A 23,078-nucleotide genomic window follows, 5' to 3' on the forward strand; every position below is an offset into this window, starting at 1 on the left:
CGGGGCCAGGTGCAGTGGCAGTTCTAGCTGTGGGCACTAAGGCTGTCCCTGCCATTCTCCTCTGTGGGGAGTGCTTTCAGGTTGTCCTGTTGTTGTTGTTTTTGTTATTTTGCTTTTAAAAAATTAAATCTTGGATGGAATATTTTTGAGAACTATGGTTAAGGCGCTCACTTTCCTTCCTCCAGGCAGGACAATCACCCAGCTCCATCTCTCCAGCCCTTCTTTTTTTTTTAAATATTTTTTTTAGTGTTGATGGACCTTTATTTTATTCATTTATTTATATGCAGTGCTGAGAATTGAACCCAGTGCCTCACACATGTGAGGCAAGCACTGTACCACTGAGCCACAACCCCGTCTCCACCCTTTCTTAACCAAAGCTTTTGGAGTATAGAACTACTGAACCTAAAACGGATCCTAAAAGCTCAGATTTAAGGTGGAAACAGTGTCCTCTCAAATTGGGGTGAGGACAGTGGGAGAGAATAGAAGTGAAATAATTGGAAGGGGAGATATGCATAAAGTTGGTGTAGTAACGAAGACAGGCTTCTTCTTTCGTGGTGCTGCATACAGATGTGAGCTAAGCAAGTTCCTGTACCTGCTGGGAAACAGCATGAGGGCAGGGGGCAGCCAGGGCGTGAGCCTGTGATAGGAGAGGGAGGGGCCGACGGGTCACAGTTAAAACAGAAGCTCCATTTATTAGACACCCCGACGTGCCACACACTAGGTTCGGCATCTACTGTGCAGTAGCTCATTTAGCTTTCATAATAAGGGTGTGGGGTTATTATGGTATGCGTTTACAGAGGAGGAAACTCAGGTTATGTAGCTTGCCTAAGGTCACACAGTGACGAGTGGCAGAACCAGAACTTGAACTCAGATCTTTGACTCCAAGCCTGTACACATGCTTCAGCACAATACTTTGCTTCTCTGACACATTGGTCTCCTCAAATGGCAGCAGAGGTTAGGGAAATTTGACGTTTCAAAGATGGTATTTGTCATTATAGAAGAACAAGCCCTGTTTGACAGCTGTGTGGTATGTTAGAGGTGGGATCCAGTTTCTCTTTGTATCCCAGAACACCGTACTTTGTTTAGTAGTGTTTTTTGTTTGTTTGTGTACTGGGCATTGAACCCAAGGGCACTTGACCACTGAGCCACATCCCCAGCCCTATTTTGAATTTTATTTAGAGACATGGTCTCACTCAGTTGCTTAGCACCTTGATTTTGCTGAGGCTGGCTTTGAACTCACAATCCTCCCGCCTCAGCCTCCTGAGCTGCTGGTATTACCACCACACCTGGCTTGTTTATTAGTTTTTGTCAAGATAGTTTTCGTAAGTGCATTTTAGCAGCCCTGAAAAACCCCGTCAAATTGAAGCTTATATGCCAGAGATTGAGAAGAAATATATAGTTTTAAGATCTGAGGGCCTAGAGGGCCCAAGTGGGTACCCACGCTTGGCTTGCATGTGAAATCTGTCCTCACGCTGGCAGGGAAGGCCTTCATAATGGCATGAAAGAGTGTTCTGGGCTCGGCTTCCTCTCTTAGGTATGGAGGCTCACTATAACCGTAGGCTCAACAGATCTGAATTCTGGTCTTGATTTGGCCACTTGGGCATGACCTAGGTATGGCAAGCCACTCCATTGGCAGGCATCCTTGTCGGCTCAACATAGGCCACACTCCCCACCTCACAGGGTTGATGTGAGGGTTAATTCTATAATCAATATCTGCAAAGTGCTAAGGTCAGTCCCTGGCACAAAGCATGCCCTTGGTGTTAATAGCACCACCTTCTAAGTCAAATGGCAGTGGCAGCTGGTCCCCACCCCACCTGCCTAATGCCTGGTGCTCAGTACTCCCAGCCCTATTTTGTATTTTATTTAGGGCCAGGGTCTCACTGAGTTGCTTAGTGCCTCGCCTTTCCTGAGACTGGCTTTGAACTTTCCATCCTCCTGCCTGAGCCTCCTGAGCCCCTGGGATTACAGGTGTGCACCACCAGGCAGAGCACTGAACTCGGGCTCTTTATTCCAAACAACTGTTACCTGTTGTCACTGTGTAGATGTTTAGGTTTCCCTGGGATGTTGCAGTGCTTGCCCTCAAGAAAGCACCTTCCTCCTTTAGTTCCCCCGTACCCTGCAGCTCAGTGAATCACATCGGAACTCCTTGCTTCCGCCCAACTTGGCTGCCTCTGTGGCCCAGAGGCAAAAAAGTGAACCCTAGGAAGGCCCACTAGCTCTCGGGACCTGGGGGTCTGCCTGCTCTGCTAGCCTTGTCTCTGGCTATGTCAGAGTGGGCCAGGCCTCCATGCCCCTTCCACCGTCTACACCAGGAGGCCCCAGCCACCCCTGCCCTGGCACGTGTCCTTCCTGGCCTTGGAGACTGACCTCAGGCCTGAGAAAGCATCTGACACCCTCCTTGCCCCGACACTCCCTGGCTGAAGTGCCCTTCACCTGTGTGCCCTTGATAGCCGGACCACTGATGGTGCGCTGAGTGGGGCCTCCTGGGCCCTTGTGGACTCAGCTCTCAGGGAGCCCAGCCCTTCTGTGTTTGAGGACTGGCTGTGGGGCCTCTCCTCCTGGCAGTCTGCACATCCTGATGGACATGGTACTGTCCTTCCCAGCCCCGTGCCCTCTCAGTTCCTTGGCTGGGCTCTGTCGTTGTGTGGACCCTTCCTGGAAACCCAGCTGCACTTGACTCCTGCGTCCTGTTTGGGTGCCTCGGTTCCTCTCCGGGGCTTCCTGACTCGGCCTCTTTGTATTTATGTCTCACTCAGCTTCTCAGAATGGTCTCCTGATGGGTCACCCTTGTCTGTGCCCTCCCCCTCCAGTGCTTCTTCCCGCTACAGCCAGTCGACAGTTTTCTTCCACCAGTATCCAGTCTGGTCATCCTGCAGCCCGTGGTCCTCAGGGCTTCATTCTCCACCAGGGCAGAATCGAGGTCCTCAGCGGGCACCCCTCAGCCTTTGCTCTGGCCACACTGCCCTCTGCTCCCCGTGCAGCGCACCTGGAGGGGCACCCGTGTGTCCCAGCCTGTGGCAAACATAGAATGAATGTGGCTCTCAGCCCTGGACATGTGTTAGGTTCAGACCTGAGTATGTGTCTGTGTCCACCCCACACCCAGCCTCTCCATGGCTGCCAAGGACGATGGTGCCCACAGAGGCCTCTGGATGGTTTTAGGTGACAGTTGCAGAAGATAAACATTCCCTTGCCAGGAGCTCAGATTTCCTGTCGGGCTTGTTAGCCCCTTGTCTTTCTGCCTCGGCCACAGCTGCGGGGGTGCTCGCCAACACGGGAGGCACTGTCCACAGCTCTGTGCCAGCTTGCCGTGTGTGTGTGTGTGTGTGTGTGTGTGTGTGTGTGTGTGTGTGTGTGTGCTGGGGGTGGAACCCAGGGCTCTGTGTGTGCTGAGTGGGTTCTGAGCCCCAGACCCAGCTTGTCTTTTTGGATTTTTATGTAGCAGTAAAGAGTGTCAAGGGTGGCCAGGGAGCTGCTCCAGGGCAGAGTTTGTAGCTCAGTGGAAGAGCCCTTGCCTAGCATGGAGGAGGCCCTTGTTCAACCCCAATACTGCCAAACAAAACTGAGCATATTGTTCATGGGACTCTTATGTAGAATGTGTTCGGCCACCTCTTCTGCTTCAGTTAGAAGAACGCGAGCGCTGTGTTCCTGTCTGCAGACCCTCCAGGCCTCCCACCCGCACGCTCACTAGATAGAGGTTGAGCTCCAGAGGGGAACAGCACTGTGTGAAGCACTTGGACTTGAGTTCAGAGGCCCACAGACCTGGGCTGAGTATTTTACCTTGCCAGTTATTAATCGTGTTTTTATTTTTATTTTTATTTAACTAACTTGCAGATTTACCCTCTTTAAGCCCTAGCTAGCATCCTCCTTTGTAAAATGGAAATAAGAAAAACACCTACTCGTGGGTGCACTTGAGGAGTAAATGTGCTCATGTGTGAAAAACTCTTAGCGGCAATGTCGGGTGCTCAGAAAACACCCAGAGTGCCAGCAGCCATCCCTGGCGCCATCGTGCACATCCCCACTCCGCCTGCGCCCCAGTTTTGCGAGCAGTGTTGGATGCCTGTGCCGGGAGGGGCCGTACTCCTGGGGCCTGGGCTCGTGGGCTGGTGTTGGTGGGGCGTCTCCCGAAGCCTCGTGCACCTTGGGTCAGGTATGAGTGAGGCTCAAGAGGACCCGGGTCAGGAGACTTCACGTGCTGAGTCTTGCTCTGAGCAGGTGACGGGCCACTGTAAGTGTGCTTGGTTCCAGTGAAGTCACTCGGGAAGCCCAGTGTCTCCGTGGCCTGAAACAGCAGCCCTGTGGGAACACAGCGTCTTCCCAGAGTGTTAGGAGGGACCTGGCAGAGACCAGTCACCCACAGCCACCACGTGTGTTGTGCCCCTTCTTCCCCCAGCCATGGCAAGTTGTGTCAGTGACACCTGCATGCCCTCCCCTCTGGCCCTCCACAGACCAAGGCTGTGTAGAGCTCGGGCTTTCTCCTTTCGTACGTCTTGGTCGGGCTCAGAATCTTAGAGAGTCATGTCCGGGAGTGGGGAGTTTAGAATCAGACTGGGTTCACATCCTAGCCCGGTCACTGCTAGCTGTGTGACCTTGTGCAGGTGGCCTGACCTTTCTGTGCCTTGGTTTCTTCATCTGTAAGATTAGGTTAATAATTAGATCCTGCTCTACAGGATTGTCAGAATTAACTGAGGAAACACCTGGTGTAAATCCAGTGCTCTGCGGTGTCAGCTGCTGTTGGGAGGACTCGAATCCCACAGGGTGCTGTCCTCCACCACATGCCAGGGTAGCTAGAGCAATTCCCCTTAGCAGTCCTCCTCGCTGTTCTCTAGTGAGTTGCGTTGTCCCCTGTCCATGTGCTCTGCTGGCGAGGCCTCATTGTGCCGTCCCCCAGCTTGGGTTTCCTTGCCCCGTTGACAGCTTAGGTTAGACACCAGGAGTCCAGGTAGTGCTTTAAACTTGGAATTTAGATGAGTTTTCCGTTGTCAAACATCCGTCTGTACCGGCTGTGCGCTAAGAAGTGTTGTGTGTTCCTGCCTAAGTGAAGGGCGGGGCACCTGGGCTCGTTCACTTGCCGCCAGTTCCGGTCAGTTTTGAGGGGCAGCGTGCCAGTAGGGTGCTGAAGCCCGGGGCGCTGTTCAACCTTGTTCTGTGGGACGGGGAGAGCCGCTTTCCTGGCGTGTCCATGCCTACTCTTAGGGCAGCGGAGCACAGCAGAGTGGAGTTGGGCCAGTTGTCTGCAGCGAGAGTACCCCCAAAAGTGGGATTGGCTCTGATGGGCCCACAAAAACTAAAACAGGCTCCTATAGACTCAGGACTTGACCCTTAGAAGAACAGCAACCCCTGGAGAAAGAGAGTAATGAGGCCAAGGCCAGGAAGGCCGGCCACTGCCTCCCTTCTCCATGCCAGGTCAGACCCGGGGCTCTGGCCTGCAGGAGTGAGCCCCGAATTAGGAGCAGCATTAGCGGGAGCCCGCAGCTCGTGGCTGGCAGCAGCTCGCAGGTGGTAGGAAACCACGTTGTGGCCGAGAGGGAGGAAGGAACCTGAGCAGAGCAAAGTGGACGGTACCGGCAGGGCAGGGGCCACCACGGCCTCCCCGGGCATCACAACTGGTAAAGAGCGGTGCCTTCCCCAGGTTTTATGGGACTCTTGGGTTTAGCAATGTTTCTGTCACATCCGTGGTGACTGCCCCAGTGCTGCTTCGTTCCCGTCACAGTTCCAGGAAGGCCCACCTGGCCCAGGCCCTGCAGGCCCACTCGGCCGTGTTGCAGCTCGCCCGCCCCCTGCCTGCCCCGTCCCAGCCCTGCTCTGCTGGGCGTCTCCATGTCCATTCCTTCTGGAAGCTCACTCTTGGGCAAGGCTCTGCTTAAGACACGTCTTCCCAGAGACCATCTGGGTCCTCCTGTCCCTGCCTCCCATGCGCCAGCCTCTTTCCTGTGCTCTTCTCATTATGCAAGGGGCCATATTTTTGGTGTCTGCTTCCCCAATCAATCCACAGGACAGGGACCACATCTTTGCTGAATGCTTGGCAGATTGTAAATTTATTTTGGTACCAGGGATTGAATTCATGGGCGCTTAACCACTGAGCCACATCCCCAGCCCCAGCCCTCTTTTGTATTTCATTTAGAGACAGGGTCTCAATGATTTGCTTAGCACCTCTCTAAGTTGCTGAGGCTGGCTTTGAACTCACGATCCTCCTGCCTCAGCCTCCCGAGTTGCTGGAATCACAGGCGTGCACCACTGTGCCTGGCTGGATTGTAATTTCTTGCTCCAGTTGTTTACTGATGGAAAAACCAGAAGGAACAGTAATTTGCAAAGGGTGTAGTGGGGGAAAAGGTAAGCATTAACCTTTGGATTTGTCTTGGTTTTGTTTTCTAAATAATGCCTGAAAAAAGTATTTCTCCTTCCACAGGCACACACACAGCGCTTTTTAAAGGATGCTCTGAGAGGCCTTTTTTATGGACCCTAATGCGTGGGCAGATCTCACTGCCTTCTCTTCTCTCCACAGAATGAAATGTGTTTGGCCACCCAACAACTTTCCAAGCAGCTGCTGGCGTATGAAAAGCAGGTAACCCAGGCTCCGTGCCGCCTGGCGCTGTGGCAGGCCTCTGCTCAGCGCCGCTTTAGAGCAATTCTCCAAAGGCGTCCTTAAAGATCTGTGCTGCTTTTCCTTCCTCTCCTCTCCTTTTCTTCCTTTTGTCTTCCCTTTCCTCTCTTCCTTCTCCCTTCCCTTATTTTCCCCCAGCGTTTTTGGGGGGGGCCTTTCTTTTTTTCCCATTGATAAATACTAACTAGTGATCATCCCAAAGTCCTTCTGAGGTGCTCTGAGGGCCTACAGGAGAAGTAGCTGGCTGCCCTTGAGAGCCCACAGCTTCTGGGGGCTACAGGGAACTCAAGCTGACAACCCCAGGAAGTAAGCTCCCTGAGAAATCTTTATGTTCAGAAGGAGGTGACCAAAGAGGGGATGGCCAGAGAGGGCTGTTGGGCGAACCCAGGGGCCGGGGGGAGCAGGGAGCTCCAGCTGCGTTCATTTGGACACTTCTGCAGGGTGCTCTCAGGAGGAGGGGCGTGGGGTGGCGTTTGGAGGGTGATGCTCATTTAGCTGACACCTGGCTCTCTCATTCTTTGGTCTTAGAATTTCGCTCTTGGCAAAGGTGATGAAGAGGTAATTTCTACACTCCATTATTTTTCTGAAGTGGTGGATAAGGTAAGATAGCAACATGAGATGTTTTTATGTGATTCTTCTTGAATTTTCTTTTTCCTTATTTTGTCCTGGTTTCCATTTTTAAATATCTATTAAATATCTGAGAAGGTAACTCAACTTGCTGATCTTCCAAGCTTCATTCCATGACAGAGGATGTGCACTATTACGTCTGTTAGTAGTTTGAGGGGAAAGAAGGCTTTCTGAGCTCCGTTTCCTCGGGAGGGTGTATCAGTTCACAGCAACACCTTTTCCCCCGCAGCCCTGGAGGCCGGACAGCTAGACCACGGCATCTGCAGGCCACACTCCCCCACAGTCCCTGGGCTTCCCCCCTGCCTCTTCAGCTTTTATAGCTCTTGGTGGGCCTTGGCCGTGGCTCTCTGACTCTGACTCTGCATGGCCTCACTGCCCCTGTGTTTGCCCCCTGGATTTGGGGCCACCTAGAAAATTAGGGATGATCACTTCAAGACCCTCCATTACCTCTGCAAAGACACTGTTTCCCAATATTCCCAGGCGCTGCCTTATTAGAAAAAAAGGCAGTCCTGTCACCCAGCGGTCCTAAGATGTGATGCCGGGGATAGTCATAAGACCAATAGCCATAAACCCCCTGTGTCCCCACTGCTCAGGAAGTTATAAGGGTTTTAGGAATTCTGTGCTAGGAGCTAGGAACAGAGACTAAATCTGTACTTTTCATTATATCACAATGGTATACTCATGTCAAGGCTCTTTAAAATGTGTATTGAGATGGGTGAAAGGTAAGTAAAATGTGGTTACAGAGAAGTAAAATGTGATTTGGGGAGGTAGGGAGGAGACTTTTTCTTCATTAACAGTGAACAGGTATCTGGGGGGAAGCCGTAGACTGAACCTGAAGTCACCTGTGTTCTGCAGAGAGGCGCGTTGCTGAGGAGCGTGGCTGGTGGCCTGAACCCCCACTAAGATTTTCAGTTTCAAATGCTCACTCGTGGCCATCTTCTTCTGGGCAGTGCTGGTTCTGTTGGTGGACTAGAACCTCCCCAGGGTGGTGGAGTCTCTGGGTGGTAGCATGGCAGCCGGAGGTTGGTACCGTCAGAGGCTCCACACAAGCTGCTTTTTCTCCGGAGACCCAGAAGGAGGCTTGGGTACCAGCGGGCCCAGACCTGGGAAGAGGAGGGTGGGTTTGGGGTGTTTCTTCAACCTGGGTCTCAACCAGGTGGAAAAGTCTTCAAGACAAGTAATTTGACCATGAAATTAAAAAAACAAGCCAGTGGCGTGAAAGGTCTGATGGTTGATAGAGTCCATCAAATGTGTAGGATGGACTCTTCCCTGTTAGTCCCGTGGGGATCCCGGGCTTGGTGGTCTCCCCTAAAGCAAGGCTTCTGATCACTTCCTGGGGTGGTGCCCAAGACAGGAGGTCATTGTCATCACAGCTTCCAGTGGTCAAGCAAGTGCCAGGATGTGCGTGTCGGGCTCTGGGCGGTCCCTCTGTGTACTGTCCCTGTCCCGTCCTCACAGCAGCCATACACAGAAGCAGGTCTTCTTGCCATTTTCATTTTCTGTGACGATCCTTAAGCACCAAGATGAGATGTGGGCCACCTCTTCCACTCTTCCCAGCAATCACACAGTGGCTAGAGGTGACAAACACAGCAGAAGTTTGATGGCTCAAAACTCTGGGTCCTTAGAAATGACCATGGGTGACGTGCCCTTAGCCACCAGCAGGAGTCCCGGAACATCCTTCAGCATGCCCACAAGTCTGCACCTGAGGGACAGTCTCCTATTGTTTGTTGCTCCAGGCCCTCCCAGACCACCCCCCCAGACCCGCCCAGACCCATGAAGCTTCACAGCACTGTGAGCGTAAAGGACCAAGCTCCACGTCCCAGGCTGTGTAGTGGGACGGCATGCGTTCTAGATCCCAGCAGCCTGTGGTTACAGCCCTGGCCATGCCATTTATTTGCTTTCCGGACTTACAGGGTTGTTTGCCTGCCTGTAAAATAGGAATAATAAATTCCTAATGCACAGAGTGGGCAAGGACTGAACCGCATAGAGTCTGTAAAGCGGGCACACAAAAAGTGCCCCAGTGCTGGCCCTGCGGAGAGCGTGTTTATTTCTCCTAGGCTGTTTACCAAGACAGGATTTTTTTTTTTTTTTAAAGAGAGAGTGAGAGAGGAGAGAGAGAGAGAGAGAGAGAGAGAGAGAGAGAGAGAGAGAATTTTTTTAATATTTATTATTTAGTTCTCGGCGGACACAACATCTTTGTTGGTATGTGATGCTGAGGATCGAACCCGGGCCGCACGCATGCCAGGCGAGCGCGCTACCGCTTGAGCCACATCCCCAGCCCCCCAAGACAGGATTTTAATAACCCCTCAAGGCAGAGGGGAGAGGACACCTAGAGCTGTTGAAGGTGTCTGGTGAGGAGGGTCACCCTGGAACGCAGCTGGCTTGCTCCTAGCTGGTGGTCCTGCAGGGAGCTGAGGCCTGCAGCCTGTTGCTGGCTTCAGCAGGGACCAGGGACCAGGGACCGAGCTTTCTCCCGCTGAATCCGTGGGGCCCACAGCTGCTGGCCCTGGGCTCGGGGCTGGTTGTTCCCAGCCAGACTGTTTTTCTGGTGTAACTGGAGCTTTCTCTGAGAGAGAGAACTGTGACCTTGGGAATGGCTAACTGTGCTGACCTCTGGCTGCAAGCCACGCTACTGCCAGCAAATACAGCATTCCCATTCTCCAGGGGGTGTGACCCAGGAACACGAACCGGAGTTTGCACAGTGAACCAAGAGTAACTGGGCCCGCCTTTAGCAAGCTTCACTGACGGCCCAGTTAGTTGGAACCCTGTGTTACCTTTTTAGTGCCTCTGGGCCTCTCCTTTACAGCTTTATGGGGGTATTTATTTGCTAAAGAAGTCCAGCCAAGCTCTTTAACCACCTAGAAGTGTTCAGCAGAGTCCCCTGGTGAGTTGAGACCCAGTAATAATGGATGGTTTTCTGAGGAGTTTCTTTTCTTTCAGCTTAATGTCCTCCATACAGAGCTGGCCAAACAGCTGGCAGACGCCATGGTCCTACCTATTGTACAATTTCGAGAAAAGGATCTCACAGGTATTGTAACTCAGTTCACTGCATTTACCTTCAAAATACTATTTAACTCAAAACAGTAATTCTTACTGCATTAGTGTCTTTAAATGTGTGTGGATCATTGAGAAATGCCTTTCTTTTTGAGTAGGTCAGTTTAGCAAACCTTCATCACCACCCTATCCCCCCACCCCCCACACACCCCCACCCCATGTTCCTGGCTCACCTTAAAGAGGCCACAGGCAAATAAGACAAGGGTGGAGAAACAGACTGCTGTAAGGTCAGGAGGTGAGGAGGCAGAGCCCTATGGGAAAGGAGCGCAGGGGCAGGATGGCTTCCGGAATGGGTGCTAGGGAAGGCTCCTGGAGGAGGCCAGCTCTGACCTGGGTGTCGAATGGTGTATGATATTTAGCAAGCACACAGTGTGACTGAGGTGAGTGTCACAGGTTAAGGACTCTGCAAAGGCATGTTCCTGGGGAACCTGAATGCTCTAGAGTGTGACGCGGCAGCCTGTGGGGGGGAGGACGGGTGGGAACTCATGCTTTCTCTCTGCAGGACTCCAGGGCATAGCTGTGGATGGGCGGGCGGGTCCCTGCTCTCTCGTGGAGTGCCTAGTTGTGAGTGAGGACATCTGTGACTGGTTCAGAGAGCCTATGTGGCTTTTTGGACTTAAGAATAATTTTATCGGGCTGGGGTTGTAGCTCAGTGGTAGAGCACTTGCCTTGTATGCGTGAGGCCCTGGGTTCGGACCCCAGCACCACATAAAATAAAAAAAAAAAAACAAAAATAAAGATATTGTGTCCATCTACAACTAAAAAATATATAGAAAAAAGAATGATTTTATCTCTCTTAGAAATTAAAGCAGTCAAAAATGAATAAAAATGAATAGTCTTAGCTGGGCGCAGTAGCACACACCTGTAATCCCAGTGGCTTTGGAGCCTGAGGTAGGAAGATCGTGAGTTCAAAGCCAGCCTCAGCAGCTTAGCGAGGCACTTAGCAACTAAGGGAGACCCTGTCTGTAATAAAATATAGAAAAGGCCTGGGGATGTGGCCCAGTGGTTAAGCACCACTGGATTCAATCCTTGGTACCAAAAAAGAAAGAAAAGAATAATACTGAAAAAACCCAGGTGATGTTTATAAAAAAAAGGAATGCAAATTTTCTAGTCCCATTGTTCCTTCTTATTTCATTGTGTTTGAAGAACATTCCTATAAAAGAAAAAATTCTGATCGAAGAAGCTCAAACCTGATGCTGGCAGGTCTCAGTATCCTGCTCCTCAGAAATACAGAGCCTTTATTTTATTTATCTATCTATCTATTTATTTATTTAACGAGCATAAAAGATGCAGGGAATCTGAGGGCAGATACTGAAGATGAAGGTTTCCCCCTTTGGGATTGGTCCCCTGTTGTCGTATCACCTGGGGCTGGGGATGATGGTACATGAACTGGCACACACTCTCAAGGCCAGTTTGGCAGGCCTTAAAATTTTGTAGGTGAAAAATAGTAATACACTACTTGTCAAGAGGAACCCTCGCTGAGCAGGATCTCGGGCTTTTCATTGGCTTATCTCTAGTCGAACAGGAAGCCAGATGGCTAAATCCAGTGGTGCTGGTTTCTAGTCCCAACTGAAAGCCTCGTTGGATGCTTTTAAAACAGATTTACCCTAAATAAAACCACCAGGCAATGTCATTTTAAGAGCAGACCCCAAGTTGTTAGAAATTAATAATGACCCCTCACCCCGAGCTGTCAGATTGCTCTTTTTCAGGTTTGCTTGTGGGAGGAACCTTGGCTTGAGGGGAATGGTGGCCCTGCTTGATTGAGTGTGACCCAGCAAGTGGCCTTGGTAGCTATTGCACAGAATGGTGTTTCTTTTGAAAAGTAGATTTTCACTGGTCGGTAGTAGTCAGAAGAGAAGTTTCTTAATTCTCTGAAGAGAGTTAAATTCTCCCTTTTTTTGGTGACACAAAAATAGAATTGAAGCGTTTGGCCCAGTTTTCCTGAGTCCACACTGGACCCACATGGGCATCTGGCACCCTGTCCGTGAGCCGCGGTGTTGTTTTATTGCCTTTGCTTCCTGGGTCCCCCACACAAGTATGTGATCAGAATGAAGAGAACACAGGAGGGTTAATGAAGCTATTTAAAATTGATAAGAAAAATATCTAGGGCTGGGGATGTGGCTCAAGCGGTAGCGCGCTCGCCTAGCATGTGTGCGGCCCAGGTTCGATCCTCAGCACCACATACCAACAAAGATGTTGTGCCCGCCGAGAACTAAAAAATAAAATATTAAAATAATTCTCTCTCTCTCTCTCTCTCTCTCCTCTCTCACTCTCTCTTAAAAAAAAATATCTACACTAAAACTGCTCCATCAGGAAGTAAAGGTGGGAGAGAAAGAAGAGAAAACTGCAAGTGGGAGAGGGCGGCGGCAGCCCTGCGCTGTGGAGTGAGAACAGTGTTTAGAGAAGGAAGCGCTGGAAAGAGCACAGCCGGGGAAAGCCCAGCCGCGTTTGACAAAGTCAGACGAAGTTGTTAGAATTGTAGAAAGGTTTGCTTCCTTAGGGTCCTGATTTTGTTTAACCCTGGACCTTCACTGCTCAGAGTCCTCTGTGGCTTTGTCTTGGACCTGTTCAGCTGTCCCAGGAGTGGCAAGTAGCCCAGTGGGTGGTGGGGATTGGTGCTGGCTTGCTGCAGGTACCAGATGGCATCGTAGTTTTCATTAACACAGACACTGCAGCATTTCTTTGTTCACTGGTGACACTAATAAGTCAGAAGTTAAAATGGCAACAAGAAGGAACTTCTGGGTGTCATCCTGCATCATTCTGAGAAAAGATGCATTGGACACTTCACTTAGGGGCTGAGAATCAGTACTTAAGTTTATACTCCAGGTCTGTGTGACAGTCCTGGCCATCCACTGTCTCTGTGTTCCCAGAGAGCTGCATTCTTCCCGAGGCAGGCAAGACCCCCAGATGTGGAGTGTAGGCTGCCCGCACAGGCTCCAGGGAGACCAGGATGCAACCATTGGCCTAGGCCAGGGGAGCAGAGGACCTGAGGGCAGGCCAGGCCAAGCACACACTCTGCCTTCTCAGGAAAGCAGAGCCCTGGGTTGGCATGCTTTATTTTTCTTGCTCTAAGACTTTTTTTTTTTCCTCTTGTACAGAAGTAAGCACTTTGAAGGAACTTTTCGGACTCGCCAGCAGTGGTAGGCATCTTCCATTCCTGGTTGGTGGGTTTGGTAGTGTGTGTGGGTTTAGTGTGTGTGTCGGGGAGAAGATGCTGAATGAATGCTTTTGCCTTTGGACCTTTCTGGATGCTCAGATGTCTTTTTATTTTTAGAGCATGACCTCTCAATGGCAAAATACAGCAGGCTCCCTAAAAAAAAGGAGAATGAAAAGGTAAGCTTACCTTACCTATTATTTTTCCCTTCATTTACTTAAGCTGCTTCTGTATCTCATATTCTGAGTCTGTGGCAGTTAGGTGTCTTGAGACGTTACTTTCTTTTTCCTGTACGTGGACTTTTGAAATTATTCTGAATCTCATAAGTGGGCTTCCGCTTCGCTAGACTGACTTTTCAGCCTGATATTAAACACCAGCTTAGAACCACTGTAGATTACAATCATACAGTAGCTTTATCTCCCACTTGGTCCCTCATGGGATTGGCTGACTACTGTGCTAGGCCAGCGGGTTGAGCTCCCTGCCTGCTGTTGACTCTGGCCCCTGCTTTTGAGGGGTTTTGCTTTTTACTTCCACTAGATGATTTCCTTGGGCTAAATTATTTCTTTGGAACAGAATCTTATGAGTGAACCAAAATGTCTGTCGCTTCTGATGCCTATCGCGAGTGGCTTTCCTGCAGGGTTGCAGTGTGGGTGTTGCTACCTGCAGGGTGCCGGCTTTGCCTCCTGCAGCCTCACGAGCACTGAGATGCTCTTATCTGTGTATTTTTTTTCTTTTTTATTGTAGATGGATACAATGTCTTTGTTTGTTTATTTTTATGTGGTGCTGAGGATTGAACCCAGTGCCTCAGCCAAGCAAGGCAAGCTCTCTGCCACTGAGCCCCCGCCACAGCCCTTACCTGGGTATTTTTAATTGGGATATTTTAAATTGAGGTGAAATTTACCTAAGTGTTACTGTATTTGGCACAAAAATGGATAAGCAAATGTTCTTAAGTTGCATGCTCTTACAGAACGTTCACACCTGGAAGTTTTCCCTTCACCTTTCAACCAGGTAAAGACTGAAGTTGTGAAGGAGGTGGCAGCTGCACGGCGGAAGCAGCACCTGGCGTCCCTCCAGTACTACTCCGCCCTCAATGCACTGCAGTACCGGAAGCGGATGGCCATGATGGAGCCCATGATAGGCTTCGCCCATGGACAGGTAAGGGAGCCCTCTCACCTGGGGGAGAAAACCTGAGAACATTTAGCAGGAAACCTCGTCATAGCAGGAAACAGATGCACAGCCTCCCTGGAAACTTCCTGGATTCACACTGTGGAGTCCTTCCAGCTGGGCAGGCCATCCTCAGCTGGACTTGTGAGGCCATATGTTCAGGAAATGATGGCCTGGATCCTGAGCTTCCCTGGGGGAGGATCCTGCATGGCCCTTTGTCTCTGATTCATACAAAAGTCAGGCCTGGTCCAGTGTTCTAGAAGCAGCTCACAGTCGGTTGAGATGTTTGGCTTAGAAGTCAAGATTGTGACGTTCCCTTACTGCTGTGTGCAGTCGGGTGCCCCCTGAGTAGGCGATGCTCAGCTGCTGTGTGCAGTCGGGTGCCCCTGGCTGGGCGATGCTCAGCTGACTCATCCCAAGGTTGCTGCTGAGGCCTTCACCTACTGGGGCATAGGCAAGAGTTGCCAGGGCTTTATGGAGTATTTTGTAGAGAATTTATTTGGCTTCTTCCCTCTTATTGACTGATCTACTGAATATTATTTGTCTTAAGGGAGGCTCCACTTACGGAAGGAGCCTTAATTGTTATGGCATAAAACAGGAGTGGCAGGGACCAGCAGGAGTGTGTCAGGCTGATGTCCTCCCCGCCCTATTTAACCCCAGAGTGTTGACTCTGAAATTTCCCTTTGGCACGTGAAACATGCACCCAGGAATCTTCTCTCATCAGACAGTCTAGGAGCAGGAAGGTGTGAGGAAGCCAGGAATTGCTTCAAATAAAGTCACTGATTTGAAGAAAAAGTGAACACACGAGCATCTTTTACTGTTAGAAGCACATTTGAAAAATTCACACATTTCAAAAGAAACAGAATTAGCTTCATTCAGGGAAAAGGGAAAGAGGGGAGAACCTAAGCATCGGAGCCCAGCTGCCAGGCTCACTGTGCTGGTTATGAGTCGGGAGTGCCCAGAGGTCAGCTTCTGTCATCAGAGGTGATGTGTAAGTAGATCAGTGTAACCTTTCTGTGTCATCCGCTTAAAGCTGAATAAAACCCCAAATAAGCACTGTCCAGCCAGGGGCTCCAGCCCCTGGCAACCCCTTGGGAGCTTGGCAGCTTCCATGGCATTTGAGATGGGCACTCTGCTGCCCTCCTTCCTCCTCTGATTAGGTGTTGCACCCCATGAGTGGACTCGGCTGGCAAGGGCTGCACCATTCTCCAAGCTGGGCCTTTTAAGCAAGTGCTGCTGTTCACAAGGAGAGGAGACCAGGGCACCTTCACACAGATGCAGCCCGAGGCCCAGGAGGACAGAGCAGCCAGAGCTCCCCATCACTGCTGGGTGGCAGGAGCATCATTTTGAGGACTCTAAATTTCAAGACACTAGACCAAGTCAGTCCCTTCTGCTACAGACTTTTAAAATCCTAATGCAAACTCTAGTCCCTCCCTTTGTTTGTCGCCCAGCACGTGAGTCTTTCTGATGACTCAGAAGCACTTCTCCTTCCGTCCTATCAGCCTTCAGAAGCCTGTTTATGGAGCCCCACCCTTGTTGGTCATGGCTGGTGGCTGTGGCCATTGCTGGCCCATCCGAGGGAGATCCATATCAGCCTTCTTGGCACTACTTACTTTTGTGTAGGTGCCTTGACTCCATTTCTGCCTTCTCTGGTCCTTGTTAAACAGGTTTGTTTAACATTCATGATTCAGCCCTGGTGCACACTGAGGCTTTGTAGTGTGTGAACAGGTTTTTGAGCACATAAAGATGCGTGCTAGTGTAGAATTGCCAGGAAGATGCTGGGTAATGCCGCTGGAGAAGGCAGTGTTTTTCCTTCCATTCATCTGGTTTTTGTAGGGCTTACGTGAGCCCCTGCCCTGGGGCACCTACAGAGCAGAAGAGCTGAGCCCTGGACTCAGTAAAAACTCCAGAGGGAGGTCAGGCAGGGGAGAGAGGAGGAGCTCCCAAGATGTTGTGCCCTTTAGGGATGCCGAATGCTCATTTGACAGATGTATGATATTAACTGACGAGTATCGTTTCAGTATTTGACATTACAGTGATTGAAGCAGCATTACAGTGTTGACCTCTGTATGATTCAAAGATCACAGTGCCAGAACATCCCCTATAGGTATCATTTGGCATTAGGGTAATCGTGGTCATCATCTGATTTTACCCTGTGGTAACTAAGAAATGGGTATGAGCTTTCCCAGAACAAGAGAGAATGTCAAAACCCTGCTGATAGCCCATCAGCCAGGGCAAGGTGGGATTCCAGATCAGATAGATAAGCAGGGAGACACATGAGAGTGTGTCCAGGCTGCATGTTTCTTCTTTTTTGTGTGTGACACAGGCTTGCAGCCATTACATCCCAGCACGTAGAATAGAGCAGCTTATCCATAAAGTCCTGAGTTTTTAAAGCCATGGTCATAAGAATGGAAAGTTGAGCCTTTCAGGGTGGGGGGTTGCAGATGTCAGTAACACCCAGGGGTGTTCTTCTCCCTCTCTTCCTGTGTCCTGCCCTGCAGGCGTCTCAGGGCACCCAGACCTCCTGGGAAGGCAGTATTTTACAAGAGTCGCAGGAATCTTCACAGGAAGGAAGAACTCCTCCATTTGTTCCAAAAGCCAACAACTGCAGTTTCACATCCTGCACTGACTGCAGGTCTCCTAGAGGCCACTGTCCCCTGGGCAGGGAAAGCGTCCACTACAGGGCCCAAGGGACCTCTGCTGAGCAGCTGCACTATGCCAGGACCCCCAACATCCTTTATGTGTATAATCCCCTCTAACTTCCTGTCACGGTTGGAAGAGGCCTTTAAAGCCTTCCACCCAGTTTTCCCTCTGCAGGGTCTCAACCAAGCTGTCATCCATCTGCCCCTCTATCTGGCCTGTGTTCACAGCTGCACAGGGCTCAATGACCAGGCTCTGTCACACCGTGGCCTTCAAGGCCAGGCAAACATCTCATGCTGTACAAGAGCAAGAAGTGCTTTTCAGGTTCTTGCTGGGCTGATAGCATCTGTCACTTGTCACACACCCATTTGGGGCTAGAGATGGTGAATGAGACCTCAGGAAACTCACTACTTAGGATTCATATTAAAAAACCACTGGTGATGATTTCAAACTTATCAGTCATGATTATTGAGATACGTGGTACATATCAGGCATTATCTTATGTCATTCCTGATGTTTAACAGCCTTTCAACAAAGATGACTAGGTTCCACTTTTCCCCCATTTTACAAAGCCCTTGGGACTTTGGGAGTCACGTCAGGCTGAGGCTCCGTTGAGACGCTGTAAGAACTGCAGTGAGGGAGGGCGCGACCCAGGTCTTCTGTCCCCATGCCGCTGGTCATTACATTAAGGGCACTCACCCATCCCCTTCGCTAGGTGATTCTCAACATGTCATAATTGTGTCTTTCAGATTAACTTTTTTAAGAAGGGAGCAGAGATGTTTTCCAAAAGCATGGACAGCTTTCTATCCTCTGTTGCAGACATGGTTCAGAGGTAATGCCGCTCACTGGTTTGGATCTTGGTGTGTTTCGCTGTCCCCGCTGAATAGGAGTCTGGGGGTGAGCTCTGACCATGAGCGCCTGTACAGGCGACACGCGTGGCAGAATAGGACGGAGCTAGTTTCTGCCCTTGTGGCCTTGTGTGACCTTCCCCACAGACCCTGCTGCCTCCTGTTGGGGTCCCTGTGTTAATACCAAGTTTCATCTGTTATAAACCCAAATCTAGTTTAAATTGTTTTTTTTTCCCCTCTGAGCTAATGGGATTAGTGGACAGAAGTGCTGGAATTTGGGGGGAATCTCTGACCATTACATTAATTTATGATAGGCAAGCTGTTAAGCTTCTTTTAAATTGCTTTAAAGAAAAGGTAGCTCAGCCATGCAAACACTTATTATTTTTTTCTAATTACTCTATTCAGGAGGTCAGCCCACACTTCATGATGGTCCAGCTGCTATCCCTCCTGCCCCTCCCTCAGCCTCTTGACATCCTGGAGCTCTGGGGCTGCCCATGGGCCCTGGCACATCAGGCTTGTTTCACCCTGAGCAGCAAGGACCTGTCATGACTTCTGAGGTCTAGAAATACACCTGTGGGCACACGTGCACATGTGTGTGGTTGAAAAATACATAAAATAGAAATAATATGGAATTTTATTTTGTGTGGAAAAGGATAAAGTTGCTCATTTTCTGAAGATATTACATTTCAAAATAGCTCATGAAGGCCAAGCAGTGGAACGTTTTTAGGCAGAAGTCTACTTCAAAGGCTCTAAGAATAAAGCATGCACCACAAGGGGCCAGGGCCAAGCCCTGGAGCTGGGGGAGGTGGTGTGCCTCTGCTGCTCCTCAGGTCCTTGTGCTGGGTGCCCGAGAGCTGGCCACAGTGAGCAGGGAGGCTGTATTTATAATTATGTGAGAAAGCAATCTGTGAGCTCTGATTTCAGTCTCTCACCCTTGAATTTGATGGTTAGCCCTGGGAACATGAGGGGAGAGAGGGAGCCTGCTGAACGTGGCGTCCCCACAGACCGCCCCCTTAGCCTCGGTCTCTCCCTGCCTTAACTCTCATAGCCCTGTGGCTTTCTGTGTCTCTGGAGAACCACCCACATTTCAAACACTGCTTAGGACCTGAGTCATTTTTGCTGACAGATGGCAGGCTGTTCATGCCCGTGTCATCGAGACGCCATGGTAACCTCTCTGCAGATCCCAGAGCCTGTCTTCCCCTCACGTCTGCCTTTCCATGAACCGTTATGAGAGCACTGACGTGTGGGCCTCCTTCCCAGCTGGACTGTGAACTGGGCATTAGCACAGAGCACCGCTGACTAAATGGCCTGGTCCCTGCATGCCATCCCTCTGCCACCTGATAAGGTGTGCTTCACTACAGGCTAAAGGCAGCCCACACATTGGATCCTCCTGGTTCAACTAGCTAAAGCCTTTGGTCCAGAGAATTCTAATTGTCCTCTCAGTTTAGAGACAGTGCATCCACTTCTCTCCAGATCACGAGGAAGCAGTGGCCTTGCTATCGTGTCACCATGATGAGCAGCCAGCCCAGCTGAGGGGCCTCAGGGCGGTGTCTAGTGGTGCCACTAACAATTTAGCGTCTTCAGGAGAGGTGGCTTCCCCTGGTGTTCTCCTGCTCTTAGAGCCCAACTGGAACCCAGAGAGGGCAGCATCGTTTCCAGCCACCCAACAGTCCTGGGGCTTTTTAAGCTCTGAATCCCACAGTGATATTTTATTACCTTTTTTCTTGGATCCTTCATGTGTGTGTAGAAACATACTTTTCTTAAAAAAAAAAAAATCTTTGAAGAGGACAAAAGCAGTTACTTTTCCACTCTGTTCCTTTGGATCACGGGGGCTTGGATTTGATTAGCGTTTTTGAGCCTAAGTCTGTCTGAGTAGGGGAAGATAGGGAAGGACAGTTACTAAGAATTTCCTACAGCTGTGTGCAAGATATCACATTAGGAGGCTTGGGTTGTGGCTCAGTGGTAGAGAGCTTGCCTAGCACATATGAGGCACTGGGTTCAATCCTCAGCACCACATAAAAATAAATAAGCAAAAAGGTATTATGTCCAACTACAACTAAAAATATTTTTTTTAAAAAAGATCACATTAGTGCACATTAGTGAGTATATTTCTGGGGAGATGAACCTTATCTTTCATCAGATCCCTCAAGAGGTTTCTCATCTACTAAAGCTAAAGAACAAGCCAGGTGCTGTGATACATACCTATAGGCCCAGGTACTTGGAGGCTGAGGCAGGAGGAATGCAAGTTTGAGGCCAACCTTGGGAACTTTGCAAGAGCCTATTTCAAAAATTTAAGTGTTGGAGATGTGGCTCAGTGGTAGAATACTTGCCTAGCATGTGTGGGCCCTGGGTTCAATCCCCAGTAATACAAAATACCAATAATAAAGCTGTCTACTCTTGAATGCCTCCTTCTGTGTCCTGTCCTGCTCCATTTTTCTGTATCATTCCATTTTTCTCAGCCTTGGCAGTGACTGGCAATTTAAGCCAGCGAGGTTTGTTCTCCAGTGACCTAAGGTCTCCACTGGTGGAGTTCCTAGTCATCCCATTCAAATGTCAGAAATTAACCCAGATGGATTGTTTGCATCAAGCTGTGTTAAACAGAAGATGGAGTATACAAGCCTAGAGTTATCTATGGAAGAGAGAAAATCTTGAGGTGCTCATTTTGAGAAACACTGGATTCCCTAGGTCCCTTGTTCTGATTTTAACATTTATAATTCTGTCCTTTCTTCACCCTGGTGGAATGGTGGAACACCTCTTTGGCATTTGCTTTCTCAAATAAGACCATGTTGGGCAGATGGTGTCCAGTCATCCTTTGTGGGTGGAAGGGCAGCTGCTGTTTCAAGCCAAAGCTTCTAGGTTTTCCACACCAGCCCCTCCCACATACGGAAGCTAGGGCTGTTACATCAGAGCCCAGGCATGGTCCTGCTTATTCTTCTCTGGGTAGCCCTTGACTAGCTCACCGTGCAATCTCTGGGCAGTTGGTGGATGTCATAAAAGGAAAAGTGTTGTTCTGAGCTTTGTTGTCCTGGGACACTCCCTGGTCATTTTCTTGTGACCTATCTTCACCACCCCTGCCTCACACCAAGCCCAGGGGAGGGTGACTGCTCCCATTCTTTGCTCTGTGGGACTTTCACAGGCTGCCTGCATGTACAGCCCAGGAGGATAGGCTTGCCAAAGCTCCCCCAGAATCTGACCACCAGTTCTGAGAATGGTGCTCTTCGCCAGCAATAAAACTGTTGATCTGGGTTCAAGCATAGTTTAGTGGTGTTCCTTTGGTGGGGGTGGTGTTTTGGTAGAGGGTGTTGTGTGTTTGGGGGGATTTTGTTTTTTGTTTTTTTTTTCCATCGTGCTGGGGATAGAACCAGGGCCTCGCTCATGCTTGGCAGGTGCTCTTACCACTGAAACCTCCCCGTCCCTTCTCGTGCAGTTCTGAGATGGTGTCTGAACACTGATCTGTAGCTCAGGAGTCTAAGTTGGAGGGTGGAGTGCTGTGGCTTCAAGGAAGGCTGGTGACTTCATGTGTAGATAGGAAGCTTTTGGGTGGGTGAGGGCCCTGCTACCTGCTTCTTATACTGCTGAGTTGGCCAGCAGCTTCTGACCAAGCTGCCACCTTCTGTCTTAAGCATTCAGGTGGAACTGGAAGCTGAAGCAGAAAAGATGCGGATATCTCAGCAAGAATTGCTATCTGTTGATGAATCTGTCTACACGCCAGACTTCGATGTGGCTGCACCCCAGGTCAACAGGAACCTCATCCAGAAGGCTGGTTACCTTAACCTTAGAAAGTGAGAATGCCAGTGGCTGCCTCTTTCTGAACTCTTCTCCCTAGGAAGTGGTTGTAAAGCAGTCTGTGGTGCCCACTGAGGCCTGAGGGTGGGGTAGGTGCACAGGAAGAGCTCGCACACAGCCCTGCTCCTACTAGAACACAGGACACTCTGGGGCCCAGGTCCCAAACTGCATGCAGAAATGGGGCTGGAAACAGCCTGTATGAGTGAGCACTCAGTGCCATGGACTCAGGAAGAGGCAGGCCACCCTCGTCTCTGGCCACCGTGGCCATTTGTAACTGCTCTATACTCATCATTCTGGATCATTGAGAGTTAGTGTCCCCCGGCCCTCTGCCACCCAGCAGGTGAGCATTTTGTTAGAGACCCATGTGGAGGTGAAGCTTTTGGTAAATCACATTCATTCAGATTAGGTCATACATTTGACACTTAGGTCCTTAAATTTACCATTCTGAATGAAAGGGATGGTCAAGTTAGCTGCTCCCAAGAGCAGAGAGAGGATGATGTCAGGGTATGTGAGGATTGGACACTGGCATCGGACATCCCGGCCAGAACGAGCCATGATCCCTCCCTGACAATGGCACCTACTTTATACAGTCGTTGCAAGGATTGAGCGAGGTCATTCCTAGTAGGTAGGAGCCCTCAGTTATTAGCTGTGTCTTGCACATAGTGGCAGCTCAGTAAATCCAGCAAATTACTCAGCATTCTGCAAGTGAGGGTGTCTACAGAGGAAATGCCACCTCTTCAGGTACAGCCCCTCTATGAAGATCACAAGCTGTGTGTCCCCATTCAATCTATAGAGGTGAAAGTCGTGATGTTATTTGCCAAGAAAGCATTTTCCTGTTGTAAGCATCTCACAAAATAACCTCCAGTTAGAGCAAAACCCAAGCTGGGAAGAGCCCCACCCCCATCATGGGCTGTGGGCTGAGACCCTAGTGACTCTAACTAGGTTCAGAGCTCCACGTCCTAGAGGAAAGATTCCCCGGATTTCAGGTTCTTAATTAGGAGACTGCTTCTAGTTGTAGGCAGCAGCTTTGGAAGCTGTGGCCGTGCTGGGGGAGCAGGGTGCACGTCCTGCTGAGGATCTGGAGTTGGCACTGGAACTGGCATTTCCTGTAGCAGTGGAGCCCAGTCTCCCAGGTCACTCAGGCCAAACTGATCTCTCCTGTCACTCTTTTTCAAAGAGGTTTTGCTTTACTATAAGGAAACAG

The 23,078-nt window shown here is 50.0% G+C and overlaps 1 protein-coding gene across 3 annotated transcripts in view; it reads left to right on the forward strand.

The window, feature by feature from the left end:
- Appl2 (adaptor protein, phosphotyrosine interacting with PH domain and leucine zipper 2) overlaps window positions 1–23,078 on the forward strand; it is a 62,844-nt gene that overhangs the window by 10,439 nt on the left and 29,327 nt on the right. For all 3 annotated transcript variants that reach the window (XR_005731179.2, XM_013357301.4, XM_005322333.5), the window contains exons 3-10: window positions 6,503–6,562; window positions 7,130–7,201; window positions 10,169–10,256; window positions 13,381–13,422; window positions 13,557–13,615; window positions 14,445–14,591; window positions 17,990–18,072; window positions 21,712–21,870. Coding sequence is in view for 2 of the 3 variants with exons in the window: in XM_013357301.4 (XP_013212755.1) it covers window positions 6,503–6,562; window positions 7,130–7,201; window positions 10,169–10,256; window positions 13,381–13,422; window positions 13,557–13,615; window positions 14,445–14,591; window positions 17,990–18,072; window positions 21,712–21,870 (710 nt within the window). In the remaining variant the exon portion in view is untranslated. The remainder of the gene's footprint in view (window positions 1–6,502; window positions 6,563–7,129; window positions 7,202–10,168; window positions 10,257–13,380; window positions 13,423–13,556; window positions 13,616–14,444; window positions 14,592–17,989; window positions 18,073–21,711; window positions 21,871–23,078) is intronic.

Source organism: Ictidomys tridecemlineatus, chromosome 6, assembly GCF_052094955.1.
Source record: "Ictidomys tridecemlineatus isolate mIctTri1 chromosome 6, mIctTri1.hap1, whole genome shotgun sequence".
In the NCBI taxonomy this organism is placed as follows: domain Eukaryota; kingdom Metazoa; phylum Chordata; class Mammalia; order Rodentia; family Sciuridae; genus Ictidomys; species Ictidomys tridecemlineatus.